The sequence below is a fragment of the Mandrillus leucophaeus genome, unplaced genomic scaffold (assembly GCF_000951045.1).
Source record: "Mandrillus leucophaeus isolate KB7577 unplaced genomic scaffold, Mleu.le_1.0 Scaffold364, whole genome shotgun sequence".
NCBI lineage: Eukaryota > Metazoa > Chordata > Mammalia > Primates > Cercopithecidae > Mandrillus > Mandrillus leucophaeus.
In genome coordinates, this window is record NW_012103854.1 from 2,659,593 (window position 1) to 2,674,553 (window position 14,961).

Genomic DNA, 14,961 nt, shown 5'->3' on the forward strand with positions numbered 1-14,961 from the left:
CACCACCAATCCCACAGAAATACAAACTACCATCAGAGAATACTGTAAACATCTCTATGCAAATAAACTAGAAAATCTAGTAGACATGGATAAATTCCTGGACAAACACACCCTCCCAAGACTAAAACAGGAAGATGTTGAATCTCTGAATAGACCAATAACAGGTTCTGAAATTGAGGCAATAATTAATAGCCTACCAACCAAAAAAAGGCCAGGACCAGACGGATTCACAGCCGAATTCTACCAGAGGTACAAAGAGGAGCTGGTGCCATTCCATCTGAAACTATTTCAGTCAATAGAAAAAGAGGGAATCCTAACTCATTTTATGAGGCTAACATCATCCTGATACCAAAACGTGGTAGATATACAACAAAAAAAGAGAATTTTAGGCCAATATACCTGATGAACATTGATGCAAAGGTCTTCAATAAAATACTGGCAAACCAAATTTACCAGCATATCAAAAAGCTTATCCACCATCAGGGATGATCAAGTCAGCTTCATCCCTGGGATGCAAGGCTTGTTCAACACACACAAATCAATAAACATAATCCACCAAGTACTCAGAATCAATGACAAAAACTACATGATTATCTCAATAGATGCAGAAAAGCCCTTCATGCGAAAACTCTCAATAAACTAGGTATTGATGGAATGTATCTCAAAATAATAAGATATTTATGACAAACCCACAGGCAATATCATACTGAATTGGCAAAAACTGGAAGCATTCCCTCTGAAAACTGGCACAAGACAGGAATGCCCTCTCTCACCACTCCTATTCAACATAGTATTGGAAGTACTGGCCAGGGCAATCAGGCAAGAGAAAGAAATAAAGGGTACTGAATTAGGAAAAGAGGAAGTCAAATTGTTTCTGTTTGCAGATGACCTGATTGCATGTTTAGAAAACCCCATCGTCTCAGCCCTAAATCTCCTTAAGCTGATAAGCAACATCAGCAAAGTCTCAGGATACAAAATCAATGTGCAGAAATCACAATTGGTGTATTCCTATACACCAATAATAGACAAACAGAGAGCCAAATAATGAGTGAACTCCCATTCACAATTGCTACAAAGAGGATAAAATACCTAGGAATCCAACTTACAAGGGATGTGAAGGACTTCTTCAAGGAGAACTACAAACCACTGTTCAATGAAATAAAAGATAACACAAACAAATGGAAAAACATTCCATGCTCATGGATAGGAAGAATCAATATCGTGAAAATGGCCATCCTGCCCAAGGTAATTTATAGATTCAATGCTATCTCCATCAGGCTACCAATAACTTTCTTCACAGAATTGGAAAAAACTACTTTAAAGTTCATATGGAACCAAAAAAGAGCCTGCATTGCCAAGACAATCCTAAGTCAAAAGAACAAAGCTGGGGGCATCATGCTACCTGACTTCAAACTATACTACAAGGCTACAGTAACCAAAACAGCATGGTAGTGGTACCAAAACAGAGATATAGACCAATAGAACAGAATAGAGCCCTCGGAAATATTACCACACATCTACAACCATCTGATCTTTGACAAACCTGACACACACAAGCAATGGGGAAAGGATTCCCTATTTAATAAATGGTGCTGGAAAAACTGGCTACCCATATGGAGAAAGCTGAAACTGGATCCCTTCTTTAACCATATACAAAAATTAACTCGAGATGGATTAAAGACTTAAATGTAAGACCTAACACCATAAAAACGCTAGAAGAAAACCTAGGCAATACCATTCAGGACATAGTTACGGGCAAAAACTTCATGACTAAAACACCCAAAGCATTGGCAACAAAAGCCAAAATTCACAAATGGGATCTAATTCAACTAAAGAGCTTCTGCACAGGAAAAGAAACTATCATCTGAGTGAACAGGTAACCTAAAGAATGGGAGAAAATCTTTGCAATCTATCCATCTAACAAAGGGCTAATATCCAGAATCTACAAAAAACTTAAAAAAATTTACAAGAAAGAAACAACTCCATCAAAAAGTGGGCAAGGATATGAACAGACACTTCTCAAAAGAAGACATTTATGCAGCCAACAGACATATGAAAAAATGCTCATCATCACTGGTCATCAGAGAAATGCAAATCAAAACCACAATGAGATACCATCTCACACCAGTTAGAATGGCAATCATTAAAAAGTCAGGAAACAACAGATTCTGGAGAGGATGTGGAGAAATAGGAACACTTTTACACTGTTGGTGGGAGTGTAAATTAGTTCAACCACTGTGGAAGACAGTGTGGCGATTCCTCAAGGATCTAGAACTAGAAATACCATTTGACCCAGCCATCCCATTACTGGGTATACACCCAAAGGATTATAAGTCATGTTACTATAAAGACACATGCACACATATGTTTATTGCGGCACTATTCACAACACCAAAGACTTGGACCCAACCCAAATGTCCATCAATGATAGACTGGATAAAGAAAATGTGGCACATATACACCATGGAATACTATGCCGCCATAAAAAAGGATGAGTTCATGTTCTTTGCAGGCACATGGATGCAGCTGGAAACCATCATTCTTAGCAAACTATCACAAGGACAGAAAACCAAACACTGCATGTTCTCACTCATAGGTGGGAGTTGAACAACAAGAACACATGGACACAGGGCAGGGGACATCATACACCAGGGCCTGTTGAGGGGTGGGGGTCTGAGGGACGGATAGCATTAGGAGAAATACCTAACATAAATAACAAGTTGATGGGTATATCAAACCAACACGGCACATGTATACGTATGTAACAAACCTGAACATTGTGCACATGTACCCTAGAACTTAAAGTAGAATAATAAAAAAAAAAAAAAGCTCTGCAAAAAAAAGAGATAAAAGAAAAAAATATTCATGAATAATTATAATACAATTTAAAGAGGAAACCAGAGGAAGGAAATTAATATTCACTGAGTGATTGCTATGAACTAGGCACCACATTAGACATCTTACATATATTATCTTATTTTAATCCTCACACTGTTGAGATAAGACATAATTATCTCTGCTGCACAGATGAGGAAAATGAGACTAGCCTGATTGAGTAACTTGCCAAAGATAGATAGCTTGCAAGTGTTGGGATTTGAATTATGTAACCTGTCTGATCAAGGTCCATGCCCCTCTATTTTAATTGTAAAGTGTTATATAAAAAGTTACACAGTGCCAGCCTTGGTGGCTCATGCCTGTAATCCCAGCACTTTGGGAGGCTGAGGCAGGAGGATCACTTGAGGTCAGGAGGTTGAGACCAGCCTGGCCAACATGGTGAAACCCCTTCTCTACTAAAAATACAAAAATTAGCTGGGCGTGATGGCACAAGCCTGTAATCCCAGCTACTTGGGAGGCTGAGGCAGGAGAATCATTTCAACCCAGGAGGCAAAGTTTGCAGTGAGCCGATATTGTGCCACTGCACTCCAGCCTGGGCAACAGAGTGAGACTCTGTCTAAAAAAAGAAAAAATATATATATATATAAAGAGAGAGAGAGAGAATGTTGTCAGGATTCAGAAAAAGGGAGAAATTACATTTAGTTAAGGGAGAGTAAAGACTTGTTAATAGAAGAAGCAGCATTCAGATATGAAGGGGTATCCTATTTGGATGTGTGGAAACTGAGTGTGTCCAGGGGTTAGGAGGAAAGGCAAAAGAAAAGGCAAAAAGAAAGATTTGAAGAGAAAAGAAGTAAATGGTTTGATTTGTTTTGGGGGAAGCATAGTCTAGAAAGGGCATTAATGAAAAATTAATGGGAGATTAGGCTAGAAAACAGGCCAGGTAAGAGGATTTGAATGTCAAGCAAGAATCTAGATTCTATTGTATTCTAAATGAAAAACATAGTAAGACTCAAGGTTTTGAGGTCAGAAGAGTGACATAATCAGAACTATGATATATAATTGTATTAGGATACTGCTGGTTGATAGTACACTCAATCCTAAATGTCTGCACTACAGATACAGATAAAAAGCTAACTACTTACTCACTTTCCTGACTTGCCTCCCTGCAGCAATGAGTGGCCAGACAACAGGCATATCTTCACAGTGGGCAGAATGGCAATGGGGAAACCAGGGTTAAAAGAAACAGGCATGTGAGATCCTGTCAGGTAGGCAGTGAGCTAGAGAGTTTAAACTGTTCAGTCTGCCACTGGCAAAGCTGCACAAAGTATTAGTAATGTGACTTGAATACCCGGCAGTAGTGAGGAAGGGGAAAGGAGAACTGGGATGAAGAGTACAAGGTAGAAAGGGAATGCAGAGCTGGGGATCCAGGAAATAACTTAGTTCCAGAGCAAGGGTTTTTGAATCTGGGCAGAAACTTAATTGTCTGAGAACTAAGGCATGACTCTAGGACCATTCTTAGAAGAACAGTATTGACCCTGAGTTACCCGCATATTGGAAAAGGGCCTATTTAAATGCTTCATGTTTAAGGTCTCCATTGAACCTGGAGATTACCCAGATGTGCAGATGCAGAGCAGGACTTGCAGGTGGAGTTAAAGTCATCCTTGGAAGGGATGGGTCTGCAACATTTGAGAATTTTGACACTTTATAGACTATTATTGATAATATTAAAAGTATTATCACAAGAGATGTGACATTTTTCCAAAGAAGATATACCTAGGGCCAACAGGGATATGAAAAGGTGTTCAGCATCACTATTCACCAAGGAAATGAAAATCAAACCATAGTGAGATATCACCTCACACCTGTCAGAATGGCTATTGTAAAAAAAGACAAAAGATAACAAGTGCTGGTACGGATGTGGAGAAAAGGGAATCCTCGTACACTGTTGGTGGGATTATCAATTAGTACAACCATCATGGAGAATTGTATAGAAGTTTCTCAAAAAATTAAAATAGAACTACCATAGGATGTAGCAATCCCACAGCTGGGTATATATCTGAAGGAAGTGAAATCAGTATGTTGAAGAGAAATCTGCATGCACGTGTTCACTGCAGCATTTCTCACAATAGTCAAGATATGGAATCAACCTAAATGTCTATTAGCTGATGAACAGGTAAAGAAACTGTGGTATACATACACAATGGAATATTATTTAGCCACAAAAAAAGACTATCTGCCATTTGCAATAACATGGATAAACCTGGATGACATTGTGCTAAGGGAAATAAACCAGACACAGAAATATAAATATTTTATAATTTCATAATTTCATTCAAATGTGAAATCTAAGGAGGTCAAACTCACAGAAGCATAGAACAAAGGCTGGAGGGTGGCAGAAATGGGGAAATGTTGGTAAAAGGGCACAAATTTTCAATTACAAGATGAACAAGTTCTGAAGATTGAATGTACAACATGGGTGGTGAAGAATTATAATATTGCACAATATATATGTATGTGAAATCAACACATTGTACATCTTGAGTATATTCAGTCTTTGTCTACTAAGTAGTTTTAAATAAAAATATAGATACAATTTTTTTTTGTTTTACTTTAAGTTCTGGGATACATGTGCAGAATGGGCAGGTTTGTTACATAGGTATCCATCTGCCATAGTGGTTTGCTGCACCTATCAACCCATCATCTAGGTTTTAAGTCCCGTGTGCATTAGGTATTCATCCTAATGCTCTCCCTCTCCTTGTCCCCCACCCCTGACAGGTTGTGGTGTGTGATGTTCCACTCCCTGTGTCCATGTGTTCTCATTGCTCAACTCCCACTTATGAGTGAGAACATGTGGTGTTTGCTTTTCTGTTCCTGTGTTAGTTTGCTGAGAATGATGGCTCCAAAAGCAATTGCAACAAAATCCAAAATTGACAAATGGGACCTAATTAAACTAAAGAGCTTTTGCACAGCAAAAGAAACTATCATCAGAGTAAACAGGCAACCTACAGAATGGGAGAAAATTTTTGCAATTTATCCATCTGACAAAGGTTTAATATCCAGAATTTACAAAGAACTTAAACTAATATATACAATTTTTAAAATTAAAAAAACCAGAACTATCACAAGAACACAGACTGGGTCTGTTTATCTACCACAATTACACTGCCTTATTGTGCCTTGCACATTGTGCTTTGAATATAGGGGCTAGTACGTGTTGAGTAGTTAATTGAATTATGTTAATATGAATTAATGAACTAACATCAGGGTAAATTTCATTTTAATAAATTTAGCCTTACTCTCAAAAACTCTCATTACTTCTAGTTTGAAATATAAAAGGCCAGGCGTGGTAGCTCATGCCTGTAATCCCAGCACTTTGGGAGGCTGAGGTGGGTGGATCACCTGAGGTCAGGAGTTCGAGACCAATCTGACTAACACGGTGAAACCCCGTCTCTACCAAAAATTCAAAAATTAGCCGGGCGTGGTGGCAGGCGCCTGTGGTCCCAGCTACTCGGGAGGCTGACACATGAGAATAGCTTGAACCCGGGAGGCGGAGCTTGCAGTGAGCCGAGATCGGGCCATTGTACTCCAGCCTGGGAGGCAGAGCGAGGCTCCATCTCATAAAAACAAAAACAAAATGAAATACAAATTCTCATCTGCCTTTTCTTTCATTTCTCTGTCTTCTTTCTGCCTTTACCCTCTGTTGTTGCTTGTTATTTTTCCAGGTTGCTGTGATATTATTCACTTTCTTCCCCACCCTTTTCCTCTCCAAGAGTTTTATTTCCCTTGATTCAGGAGATTCACAGCAACATCCTCTCTCTTCATTTCCCTGGCCCTTTTTCCATCTTAACCACAGCTGTGAGGATTGCTTTTTTAATTCTAACACCCTTTCACCATCTCATTTCCCTTGTCAAGAACCATTTTCTCACTCATTTAGGTAAATGCAGACTCACCTCTCTTCCCTGAGGTCTCCTTTCTTATTTAATTTCATACTATGACTGTAAAAGAATTTGCTGCCATTTAGCTTTCTAGTCCCGGCAATTCTCAACAATCTATGCTGTCTTCAGCTTTAGGAAGATGATCAGAACCACTCACTGAATAAAAGACACTTTCCCTTTTTACCATCAGTCAGCAAAATAAAACCTTATTAATCTGGAAGGCTTTACAAAATAACGTGTGATATACAAGTAGATTTGAATGTTTTTTTTTTTACTCTCTAAGGAGGAGTTTGCACTGTATAATATAAATACTATGAATACGATGAGTGGGAACGATAGAGTTTGGATATTTGCCCCCACCCAAATCTCTTGTTGAAATGTAATCCCCAGAGTTGGAGGTAGAGCCTAGTGGGAGGTGACTGGATCATGGGGGTGGATTTATCATTGATTTAGCATCCACTTGGTGCTGTCCTCGAGACAGCAAATTCTCACAAGATCTGGGTGTTGAAGTGTGTGGCACCTTCTCTCTCTCTCTCTCCTGTTTTTGCCACGTGATGTGCCTGCTCCGCCTTTGCCTTCCACTATGATTGCAAGCTTCCTAAGACTTCCCTAGAAGCTGAGCAGATGCCAGCACCACGCTTCCTGTAAAGCCTGCACTACCATGAGTCAGTTAAATCTCTTTTGTTTATAAATTACCAGTTTCATGTATTTCTTTATAGCAATGCAAGAACAGCTTAACAAAGAGAATGTTGAACCTATGCAAGACAATTCACCCTGACATAAACACTTGCACGTGAATAACAAGTTGTTAATTACAATTCTGTTCAAATCTTTTAATAAACTGTAAAGGATGCACAATCTCTATATTAGTCCATTCTTGCATTGCTGTAAAGAAATACCTGAGACTAAGTAATTTACAAAGAAAAGAGGCTCAATTGGCTCACGATTCTGCAGGCTGCACAGGAAGCATAGCAACTTCTGCTTCTGGGGGAGGCTTCAGGAAGCTTCCTTGCCAATCACGGCATAAGGCAAAGGGGGAGCCAGCACTTCACAAAGTCAAAGCAGCAGCAAGAAAGAGAGGGAAGGGAGGTATTACGTATATTTTTAAACAACTAGATCTTATGAGAACTCTATCAGAAGGACAGCACCAAGGATGTGGTGCTAAACCATTCATGAAAGATTCATCCCTATTGTGTCTGGAATTGGTGGGTTCTCGGTCTCACTGACTTCAAGAATGAAGCCACGGACCCTCGCAGTGAGTGTTACAGTTCTTAAAGATGGTATGTCCGGAGTTTGTTCCTTCTGACGTTCAGATGTGTCTGTAGTTTCTTCCTTCTGGTGGGTTTGTGGTCTCGCTGGCTTCAGGAGTGAAGCTGCAGACCTTCACCGTGAGTGTTACAGCTCATAAAGGCAGTGCAGACCCAAAGAGCAAGCAGCAGCATTTATTGCAAAGAGCAAAAGAACAAAGCTTCCACAGTGTCAAGAGGACCCCAGTGGGATGCCACTACTGGCTCAGGCAGCCTGCTTTTATTCCCTTATCTGGCCCCACCCACATCCTCCTGATTGGTCCATTTTACAGAGAGCTGATTAGTCCGTTTTGACAGGGTGATGATTGGCACATTTACAATCCCTGAGCTAGATACAGAGTGCTGATTGGTGCATTTACAATCCTCTACCTAGACATAAAAGTTCTCCAAGTCTCCACTAGATGAGCTAGACACAGAGCACTGATAGGTGCATTTACAAACCTTGAGCTAGACACAGAGTGCTGATTGGTGCATTTACAAACCTTGAGCTAGACAGAGTGCTGATTGGTGCATTTACAATCCTCTACCTAGACATAAAAGTTCTCCAAGTTCCCACTAGATTAGCTAGACACAGAGCACTGATTGGTGTGTTTACAAACCTTGATCTAGACACAGAGTGCTGATTGGTGCATTTACAATCTTCTAACTAGACATAAAAGTTCTCCAAGTCCCCACTAGATTAGCCAGAGACAGAGAACTGATTGGTGCATTTACAAACCTTGAGCTAGACACAGAGTGCTGATTGGTGCATATACAAACCTTAAGCTAGACACAGAGTGCTGATTGGTTCATTTACAATCCTCTAGCTAGACATAAAAGTTCTCCAAGTTCCCACCTGACTCAGGAGCCCAGCTGGCTTCGCCTAGTGGATCCCTCCCAAGCCAAGGCCACTGGTGGAGCTGCCCACCAGACTGGTGCACCTGGACTCCTCAGTCCTTGGGTGGTCAGTGGGACAGGGCGCCCTGGAGCAGGGGACAGTGCCCACTGGGGAGGCTCAGGCTGTTTGGGAGCCCACCGCAGGGGGAGATGGCTGAGGCCCAGCAAGAATTCCAGAGCAGTGTGGGGGGGCCGGCAGTGCTGGGGGACCTGGCGTGACCTCTGCAGCTGCTGGACCGGGTGCCAAACCCCTCACTGCCCAGGCCAGCGGCGCTAGTCGGCCGCTCCAAGTGTGGGGTCCCTGGAGCCCACGCCCACCTGGAACTCATACTGGCCCTTAAGTGCCGCGCAGCAGCCCCGGTTCCCACCCGCGCCTCTCCCTCCATACCTCCCTGCAAGCAGAAGGAGCCGGCTCTGGCCTCGGCCAGTCCAGAGAGGGGCTCCCACAGTGCAGTGGTAGGCTGAAGGGTTCCTCAAGTGTGGCCAGAGTGGACGTCCAGGCCGAAGAGGTGCCAAGAGCGAGCGAGGATGGCTACCACATTGTCACCTCTCACTATGATTCAATCACCTCCCATCAGGCCATACCTCCAACATTGGGAATTACAATTCACATGAGATTTGAGTGGGAGCACAGGTCTAAACCATATCAATCCCCCAACTTAAACATTTACAACCCTTTTTTGGAGGAAGTATTTTGTTTGGAAACCTAATTATATCTTACCATAGGAATCACAATATGAATATGGTTTCTTTTCCCAGCCTAATCCACAAAAGCCTATTCTTAAAAGTACCTAAAAGAAATCCCCATTGTACAATAGAAACAGACCATTATTAGTAATAGGGTCTTAATGAAAAATCCATTGAAAGTCAGAAGTGTAGATTTTCGGTGGCAGTAGGCTGGCTAAGAAAAGTCTGAATGGCACGGCCATGACTCAGGCAGGGGTGGGAAATGTGGATTTAAGGGTTGGCTAAGGAAGAATTTGTTTGTAGAAACCTTGCACAAATGACAAGCTGTTTTCCTTAACTAGTTGCAAAAGAAGACGGAGAGTGAAAGAAGAAGTTTAGGCAATGTCCATACCCTTCCATTTTCCCACAGCTAACAGCATGTGCTAGGGAGACCCAGAGCTGGAAAGGAACAGAATTATCAGGCCAGTTATACTGAATTGTTTTGACATTTTAGGTGAGAAATCTTATAAAATCAAAGAAATCAAAAGGGTTGACATTTTAAGAAAAAAGTAGGTATCATTTTGAGTCAACAAAAAGAAGAGGAAAAAAGAAAAGACAAAATTTCAAGTTCCTGTTACTAGACATATACTGTATGTGAAAAGGATAATTTTCAGTGAGCCAAGTAAACAGAACATGGAAATTTTAAGAAAAATTTGATCAAATAAATGAAAGCTTTCAACAACTTAAAAACCCATAACAACTTTCTAATTTTTTTTTTTTTTTTTTTTTTTTTTTTTTTTGAGTCTCACTCTGTTTCCCAGGCTGGAGTGCAGTGGAGTTATCTTGGCTCACTGCAACCTCCATCTCAGGTTCAAGCAGTTCTCCTGCCTCAGCCTCCCTAGTAGCTAGGATTACAGGTGTGCACCACCACACCCAGCTAATTTTTGCGTGCGTAGTTTTAGGAGAGATGGGGTTTTACCATTTTGACCAGGCTGGTCTCAAACACCTGACCTCAAGTGATCTGCCTCCCTCAGCCTCCCAAAGTGTTGGGATTACAGGTGTAAGCCATCGCGTTCACCCTCTAATTTGGGTTTAAAATGCATATTGCTCATTAATACACTGTATGTATTTACCTTATAGATCTATGCTAAACAGATTTAATGTACAGCTTATATAAATTTACTCAAAGAAAAAGTAGGCTTATAGTAAGGTGTTAATGTAAGATATAACTATAAAATAAAAACTCTGCTGCAGATATCTATAATCAAATCTACTACATATATCATTTCTAAGTGCTCATATTTATGATAGATAAAATTTGTTTTGTGGTTGAAAGCCTATTTAAGGAACAGAAAATCAAACATCACATGTTCTCATTAATAAGTGGCAACTGATTGATGAGAACACATGGACTCATTGTCGGGAGCAACATATATTGGGCACCTGTAGGGGCTTGGGAGCAACACACATTGGGCACCTGTGGGGGCTTGGAGAAGAAACAGCATTGGGAAGAATAGCTAATGGATTCTGGGCTTAATACCTGGGTGATCAGATGATCTGTGCTGTAAACCACCATGGCACACGTTTACCTGTGTAACAAACCTGCACATCCTGCATATGTAACCCTGAACTTAAAATAAAAGTTAAAAAAATAATAAATAAAACTAATCTTGCTGAAGAGTAATTTTTTAAAAGTCAGTTTAAGGTCCACGTTTTTTGTAAAAGAAAATTTCCCAAGAGCAGAGCAGGGGTTAGGAAAGTAACACATTACAATAGGTAATAGGGAAAACAAAATATACAGATGGATAAGAGCCTATACAAAATGCATCTATAATTTAAAGAGTATCAGAGAAAAGCTAATGACTATCAAGCACCAAATGCAAAACTTCATGAAGAGTTATTTAATTTCAAATCTAACAATGGAAGTTTCTTTGGAAAAATATTATGATGATGTAGGCGTAAGAGGTAGGCCAGGCTTTTCCTTGGGTACACAACAACAACTCTTCACTTCTTTTTTGAGCTGTGGAAAGATTATGTGAGGGTATGTCTTGGCTTCATGTTTTCCCTCATATGAGGGAAAAGTCAATAAATATCCTTCCTCAATTTATTGACTTCCTTTTACTGTGATGTGAGGAAGACATTTTAAACTAAATGATCATGAGATTTCACATCCACTAAAGGCAAACTGGTAGCCAAAACAAAGGAAACCAGAGCAGGTTTCGAATGGGACCATTTGAAAATGCTGGTTCCAACCTCCTTGCAAATTTTCAACATTTTCCAGCATAGGCAGTTAGGCAGACTATGTTTCTGCAGAGCCATAGTAAATATAGGACCTTATGTGAAGGTGTTCTGAAGTGTCATGATATACGTTCATTCTCAGCCACCATCATCCACGGTTTTTCTGGTCCTGTCCATTCTTGGTTTCCAATGCTGGTTTATGATCTTTCTTCTGTTTATTAACTGTGGCTGTATACTCAAGATTTACTATGACTGTTTTTCTTTTTACAGTTACTCTCTTTAGTATCTTATTAATTACTATGCATTTAATGCTGCCTTTATATTTAATTTCCCAAGTCTTTCTATTTATATCTGAATTTTCTACTCTGTCTTGTCTACAAGACACGTACACTTGGATGTTGTGGCACATGTAGGTGCCTGTCCACCACTACCTGCTCTAAGACAGTGCTAGAATACAGGTCCCATACATCGCTATGGCTTCCTAAATTGCTTTCACAGCAGGCCAGGAGTGCTGAAAAGCCAGCACCCAGCTGCGACCCTCAACAGTAAAGGCAGGGAAATTAGTGGATAAATCCATCAACTTCCTTGTCCCTCTCTGGGATGATTCTGCAACATGCTCTACACAGTCTCTCAAGATTCCTCAGCAGGATTGAGCCCCAATTGTCCACAGCAGTAACCTGCAAATTGAGGCACCCATTTTTTGGTGTTGTTGCCTTCCCTATGTCATTTCTCCACTCTCTCATGATGCTTTCTAGGATCATCTCTCAAATAAATTATTTATGCTCAATTTCTTAAGAACTGCTTTGGGATGCAGGAAAGAAGGTACAGCTAAGACAGAGATCCTATTAATAATTAAAGTATGTTAAAGATTATGATCTCTCAAAATCAACTCTTCAACTTCTTTTATCATCGGCTGTCTCACCACCTTCTCTCAAGGGCTGAGCACTACAAAGTATGAGGGTTTTAGATACAGACTTCAGTTTAGCTCCCAGTTCATGGTGTTATTCACGTGAGTAATTTATCTCTTCTGTTTCTGTATGTTTATACACACATGCGCGTGCGCGTGCGCGCGCGCGCACACACACACACACACACACACACGTAGGGTAATAATACTTTCCAAGGCTGTTGTAAGCATCAAATAAAAGAAAACCTGCAAGCTGAATACAGTGGCTCATGCCTGTAATCTCAGCACTTTGGGAGGCAGGCCAAGGCGGGCAGATCACCCGAGGTCAGGAGTTCAAGACCAGCCTAGCCAACATGGTGAAACCCCATCTCCACTAAAAATACAAAAATTAGCAGGGTGTGGTGGCAGGTGCCTGTAATCCCAGCTTCTTGGGTGGCTGAGGCAGGAGAATCACTTGAACCCAGGAGGCGGAAGTTGTAGTGAGCCAAGATTGCACCATTGCACTCCAGCCTGGGTGACAGAGCAAGACTCCATCTCAGAAAAAAAAAAAAAAAAAGCAAAACAAAAACCCTCAAAAAACAAAAGAAACCATGCAAAACACCTTTTACTTGTCTTCATTCCATTATAATACGGTTATTTCAAATTTAGTAAACAAGCTATAACTTTCTCCTATGGGTTTTATTCCATTAATAATTACCTTGAACCAACATGGAATACAAGAGTGAAAATCACAAATGATGAGAATATAGGTATTTTCAGATATCAATACAAATTAATTAAAAGTCAAACTTTCTCATAAGCTTGGTGTGAAAAGAACTTGTTTACTGAAGTATGTGGAATTTTTTGTTTCATTAGACATCTATATATAGAGATCATACAAACCATAAATAATACTCTTGTGATCTGGTATGAGGTGGAGCACACAATAGATAATTCATGATATTGACTACAAAGCTATCATGAAAATGGCTTATTTGTGAAACAATCTAAGGCAGAAATAGCATTCAGTACATCAAGGGGAAAGCGATGGAAGATGAGTTCAGTAAGTAATTATATTATTTATAGGCACTGGAGTATTAAAAGTAAAACATTAATAACTGCATTTTCTTCTCTATAGAATCCTACGGGTTACCATTAGTATTGATATTGAATTTGTTGTTTGAGTTTTTTGTACTGACTTTTCATTTCTGAAAACTCACTTCTTCTTTTGTATTTCCGTCTTCATACCACATTCCTCCCCTTCCTAAAATTTGCTTATTTTCTTCAATATGATTTAGGGCTCAGTAAGATTTTCTGTTGACTGCGTTCATGCTTAATTATAAATCATGTCTTTGGCAGTTGTTTCTAAATTAAAAATTCAATATCTGTCTGTAATGAATCAAAAGTAGCTGGTAGGATCACAGTCTAAATAATCAGAGTCTGCAGGGATTCACAACATTATTAGTACACGATTAATCAGTACATAATGCAAACCAGTTCAGACTCGACTTTTATGTCATGCTGTCTTACATTAAAGTCCTGTGGCACTGTTTCAGATCAGTTAAGAGTTTTGCTTTATATGATAGTACATTGTTAAATCTGCCATCTGGCCCAACAGCTGATGTGGCTCACACAACCCTGAAGAGGCCCCAAGGGTTTACTCCTGGGAAATATTTGGTCTACTGTGTGGTGTCGTGATTACCAGTTCATAGCTTTTTTATATCTTTTGAAAGATTTGCAGAAAGACCTCCACACTGGAAAAATTCTAAATTGAAAATAATTATTTGCCAGAAAAGAATTATCTTACCTGAGGCCCAGGCTGACCCTGAAATTAAAAAGAAGAAGAAAAAGAAAAACAATTACAAAATTGTATCCTAAGTGAATATTTTCACTACCAAAACTGAAACTAGTTCTGGAAATATTTACAAATATTTCTGAAGATAATACCCTAACTACTGATAAATTTCACTTGTGGCTTTAAAAAACTCATATCACATCCTACTAGTTTTACTTTATGCTATTTATCTAAAATCTGATATTATAGTCTATTTAACTCCAGAATGACTCCAGGGTTTTAGCGTGCTCTAAAATTTAATTGGAAAAAGAGAAGGTGAAAGGAATACCATACCTAGTATTATCGTGATGAAGGGGTTACTTAAAGGAAGAGTCTTCCAGGACAGGCTATGAGCCCAAACTATGAGCTATTCAAAGCACAGAC

General features: G+C 39.9%; 1 protein-coding gene across 2 annotated transcripts in view; it reads right to left on the reverse strand.

Moving 5' to 3' along the window:
- COL25A1 (collagen, type XXV, alpha 1) overlaps positions 1-14,961 on the reverse strand; it is a 514,206-nt gene that overhangs the window by 199,434 nt on the left and 299,811 nt on the right. For both annotated transcript variants that reach the window (XM_011989830.1, XM_011989831.1), the window contains one exon: positions 14,551-14,568. In XM_011989830.1, the coding sequence (XP_011845220.1) occupies positions 14,551-14,568 (18 nt within the window). The remainder of the gene's footprint in view (positions 1-14,550; positions 14,569-14,961) is intronic.